Here is a 4,983-nt window from a genome sequence, read left to right as displayed (position 1 = left end):
TTTCATCTAAAATTCACAAGGATCCAAATGACACGGGCCGAAAAGATCCGGGGTAGATAAAAGAAAGCACCCATTCACGTTGTTTACAAAGTGAAAGTAGTTCACTAGTTGGTTTAAAATAACTGTTGGTTGTAGATGTACTTATCGCTCGATTAGGAAGTTTTGTTTCTACAAGATCAAACATATGTGCATTGTCAATTTTCGATATGGATACAAAATAATCTATTTTGCAGGCTAGAACATTTCATAACCAAATTGAGTACGTAAGCCCAGCTATCGCATGTGTCTCGGTGCTAGTGTATTCATCCGCTGAAACCGAGACATATTGTTTTCAATAAAATGTGAACATTTTTAAAGACGGCAACCATTTCGAATCTGCAAACTTGTTTTGTTGACGTACAGTTCTGCTCGAAATTGAAGTATGTCATCTATTTTTCTTCAAACACATACGAAAACTTTGCACTCATTTGAGTTGTTCGGCTCCTAAAAATGTAACTTCCGGACGTACGAGCCCTAGATGGCTTTCGAGCTTCGCTCGACGCCATAAAAAATACTATAGAAGCATATATTTTCCTTGGGTTGAAATTGTGTTGTTAGCATACCAAATATAATTTCATTGGCATTCAATTTTGTCACATATCGTATTTTCCTTATATGTATTGTGTATCAACTCTGTGTCTATTGATAGTTGGGTTAAAAATGTGTCATAAATCTAATTTCGTTGATTTAAACTGCCAACAAAAATAACAAAATTAAATCCTCAACAAATATTTCTGCTTCTACAGTAATTTAAAGTAGATCCAGTGTTCTGTGACGTCACACTTTTTTGTAAAACTTTGAATTCTTTAAAAATTGTGCAAGATAGTTTTATTTATTTTATGTGAATATAATCACATAGATGTAATTGGAATTATTGGTAGGTTCAAGATATTTTCGCACTTAATTTTATACTAAATTTCCAAATTTTTTTATATTTTATCTATGCAAAGGGGAAATAACTCTTTTTCTGACTTTTCTTTCAGTTGCATGTCTAAATGCTATATTTTTTCTTATTCCAACGATTAATTTTAAAATATTTTTGTAATTTAAGCTTTCTGATAAAGTTGACATTAAAATTAAAGAAGAAAAACAAATTTCTGCCTACAAGATTTTACTTTTAACCAAAAAAAAATACATTTTTCTAATGCTAAAATATGCTTTAGTAGATTTGACTTTGTTTTAAAAAGCAAAAAGTAAATCTTAACAAACTTTTTTTAGCTTGAATTTGGTCAAGGTTTGTGGAGGGAACTGGACTTAATGATGGAGAAGGTGTCGAGAGATTGTGGTCCTACCTCAGAAAATTCAGTTCTATCACAAAAGAAATGACTGTGTCAAACAGACACTATTTGTTAGTGGATGCATTAGAACATTATTCAAACAGAATTAAGGAAAAATTAGGTAAATTTGTTTTTACATGATATTATTTTGAACATTTTCATATTTGGGGGTGGATAATTATATACTCGTAAAGAAGCGCTGCATTATTTATTTATTAATTAAAATGTTTTCATAATTTGACACACTGATTATGCTGTTAGTTGGTTGCTAATTTGAACTTTAAATTATATTTAGGGGAACGATTAAAGGCCATGCTTGAGAAAGCCAAAAAATTGCAACAAGAAACCAGAGACGTGTTCACTGCTGTAGAAGCAAAGCATGATGGTATGTTGTAAACGAAGTTTGATAGATAAAAAGAAATATTGAGGAAAATACATGGGGAGGCTATCAATGATCTTACTTAACCATATACATTTACCAAAAATGGTTATCTTTTGAAGGTAGTGCAGCAGAATGGATTTTACTCTGGAAAGAGTTATCAAGAAGTGGAAGACAAGTTTCTGGTAAGATTTACTGGTAAATATTGTTGAGTATTAAGCTTGTAAGGATATACATGCATTTGTCAATGGTGTGTGTATATCAGGCTTGTGGTAATGCTAAATGTAATTGTAATGCATTGCAATGCATTACATGTTTTCAAAGTAATGCTAGTAATGTGTAATGCCTCAAAATTAGCATTACAAGTAATGCTAATGTAATGCATTACTTTCCAAAATCTAGTGTAATGCTGGCATTACATGGCATTACTTTGCATTACTATGCATATTTATGCATGTTCACTTTAAAAAATGTGATGAATAACTGAATAGTTGAAATTGAATTTGATTAAAATTATTTTTAAAGAAGAAAGAAATAATTCTAATTAAGAAAAAATGTTTTAATTGTACTTGTTTTATTAAAAAAGGTTTTTTAAAATTCATTTTTGAATTGTTTATATTACTAAAGATAACAATTTTAAAACATTTTTAAGAGTGTTGTTATTAAAAGTTTTTAACCATTTAAACAATTTACTGCAATTAGTTTGCACTTTAATAAGAAAAGTGTCAACAACACACTAAGCCCCCAGAATAATCTAAGTATCAAAACAATCTATTGCTATAAGAAGTGCTAAACACCCCAATCCCCTTCCCTTCGCTATGTCACAATAGAATAGGAGACGGACATGCGCCTTTAAAAGCAAAATGAATGCACTGTCCATCCATGATGAAAATCAATATCACTTCCAATATTATAACCCATTTGAAAATAATCTTACTTATTTTCTCTCTCTTTTTCTCTGTCTCTCTCTCTTTTGTATATTAATTACACTGTACATTAGTTTTGACTGAAAGAAAATACAAGATTTATGTATTTAATCTTTTATTGCACTTAATATATCCTAAGATAAAGATCATCAAATAGTATTTTCCAGTCCAAGCTTAGTAAAGCCCGGAAGATGGATGCATTTAAAAGATGAACCCTTTGAAACTTCGATCATAAAGTGCAACAGCAATCTTTTGTCTTAAAGTGTCCTCCGTAAAAAGAAATACGATTAAAATATATTAAGAAATATAACTCGGAAAAATCATCTGTATATAAATTAATAAAATTAAGTGCCCAAAAATATAAAGATTTGTGTAATCTGGGGATATATCTATATTTAGCTTTTAAAAACTGCAACATTATTTTATAAATTGTTTTTTGTTACGCATGTTATCCTGTGTCTCTTATTTCATATCTGATATTGTATCATGCCAAATGTCTCAAATACAGAATGACTCTTGTTTATTCATTGAATTTGAACCTGATACTGAGCATGAAGCTGTAGATATGTTAAAGAGTGTTGTAATAAAGCTAATAAAGAGTTTTTGCAAATTCAAATATTGAAACATTTGCAAAAACTCTTTATTACTTTACTTTAAAAAAAAGTAATGGTAATGCATTGCTTTACTCATGTAATGGTAATGTAATGCATTACTTCAAGAAAATCAAGTAATGGTAATTCAATGCCCAAATTCATGAAGTTATGGTAATGTAATGCATTACTTTACAATGTAATTCGCCCCAAGCCTGGTGTATATATATGTATAAGCAAACATGTATTTTTTACACGTTGCTTGTGAATAACCAGTTAATGCTGAATTCATTATCCATTTCTCACAGTCAGTTTAACACCAGATGAAAGATACTGTTGGCTCTCCAAACAAATTGTTACACAGAGGTTAGTAGAATTCCTTGAAAGACCAATGGAGGGTTATTTCTAGAATCTTCATTAATGATTTTTGTTTGTTTGTTAAGTAACAGACAAGTTTAATTGTTTTGTAGTAGTAGATCAAACAATTCAGAATGGTGAAGTAAAGACTGAAATTGTGTTTCATGTGTGGTATTAATTTATAGCCATTACCTATATGCATGTGGTACTTGTACATGTATATAGGTAATGGCTGAACTTATTTTACAAAAGAACTTACGACAAAGTCGTAAATATTTTCAGTCTCTTAAAATGATTTTTAAAGAACAAAATTGACATTGTTTTTCTTTGCCCCATCCAGTTTGAGATAATGAAGTTTGACTTATTTAAAGTATTAAAACAAAAACATATTTTCTATGCATCTGTTTTTATTTCATATGATTTTTGATATGTAAACTTTAATATTATGTTGTGCAGGATAATGTTAGCTGATTCCAATGTTGAGGATGAAAAGGTACTTTTTAAAGACCATATTCAAAAGTAAGTCATATTTGTGTGTGTATGGTGGATGTCAACCAAAAAAAAAATAAATTAGCTCAAGCACTAACATCTTGAATACAAGGGATATGTCACAATATTATGACAGTCCCTCTTTTTCTTTGTAGTTTGTAATTTTTATTGTCTCAAATCCTCAGATATCTTTAAGTTTAACAAATTTTAGATAATGAGGTTTCCCTAGTAATGAAGGCAAGTTTGAAGACAAAAACTTATAATATATTTTTTTTCAATTTTCAATGTCATTTTGCAATATTAAAATATTTATTGTTAAACCTAGATATCCATTTAGAATAAAGAATCTGCATCTTTTTGAAAATGATTACTAACGGAAAACTATCAAAATAATAAAAAAAATTATTGAAAGGATTTGTCTTTGATTGTAATAGTTTTTGATTCTGTTATGGTTTTTTGACTTTTTAAAATTCGTTTGCAGAACAGAAAATGAAATGAAGAAAGTAGGCAAGCAGATAAATGTACAAAGTTTGGATGACCAGAAAGAAGAGCTAGCCGAATCAGCGAAAAACAAACTAAAGCAAGGACATCTCAAAAAACTACAAATGTTTGCTAATGAAAAGCAATACATTCTGTCTTTACTGAAGAAATACTTTGATAAGAAAATTTTGTTTATCTTTCTTATATTTATAACTGAATACTCTTGATTTAATGTTTCTCAAAATTTTGCTCATCAATTTCCATAAACAAGAAATTGTCAATTTTTCAACTCGTCAAAATAACAGAGATTACAGTTATTTTTAATGATAATTACAACTAAATCCTCAAGAACTCAACTAAGGTTGCAAAGTAAAAACCTTTGGTCTATTTGTAGCCATGTTTGTTTAAATTTCTAGTACATTGTATAACTTTTGATAGTTTTCTTT

At 29.2% G+C, this 4,983-nt stretch overlaps 1 protein-coding gene across 1 annotated transcript; it reads left to right on the top strand.

The window, feature by feature from the left end:
- Positions 1-1,279: 1,279 nt before the first annotated feature.
- LOC117685709 (uncharacterized) lies at positions 1,280-4,764 on the top strand. The gene is made up of 6 exons (XM_066087003.1): positions 1,280-1,437; positions 1,612-1,701; positions 1,818-1,880; positions 3,520-3,577; positions 4,025-4,087; positions 4,539-4,764. Exons 1-6 carry the CDS (start codon positions 1,362-1,364, stop codon positions 4,762-4,764), a joined length of 576 nt encoding a protein of 191 aa, XP_065943075.1. The 5' UTR covers positions 1,280-1,361.
- Positions 4,765-4,983: the final 219 nt, after the last annotated feature.

Source organism: Magallana gigas, chromosome 1 (genome assembly GCF_963853765.1).
Source record: "Magallana gigas chromosome 1, xbMagGiga1.1, whole genome shotgun sequence".
NCBI classification, from domain to species: Eukaryota; Metazoa; Mollusca; class Bivalvia; order Ostreida; family Ostreidae; genus Magallana; species Magallana gigas.
This window is presented reverse-complemented; position numbering and strand designations above follow the sequence as displayed.

What these genes read in the sequence shown, in the direction of transcription:
- LOC117685709 (XM_066087003.1), top strand. Translation starts at nt 1,362, where the DNA reads ATGACTGTGTCAAACAGACACTATTTGTTAGTGGATGCATTAGAACAT. An exon ending in TGTAGAAGCAAAGCATGATG is followed by an intron (nt 1,702 to 1,817) that starts GTATGTTGTAAA and finishes TATCTTTTGAAG; the next exon opens with GTAGTGCAGCAGAATGGATT. An exon ending in AAACAAATTGTTACACAGAG is followed by an intron (nt 3,578 to 4,024) that starts GTTAGTAGAATT and finishes TATGTTGTGCAG; the next exon opens with GATAATGTTAGCTGATTCCA.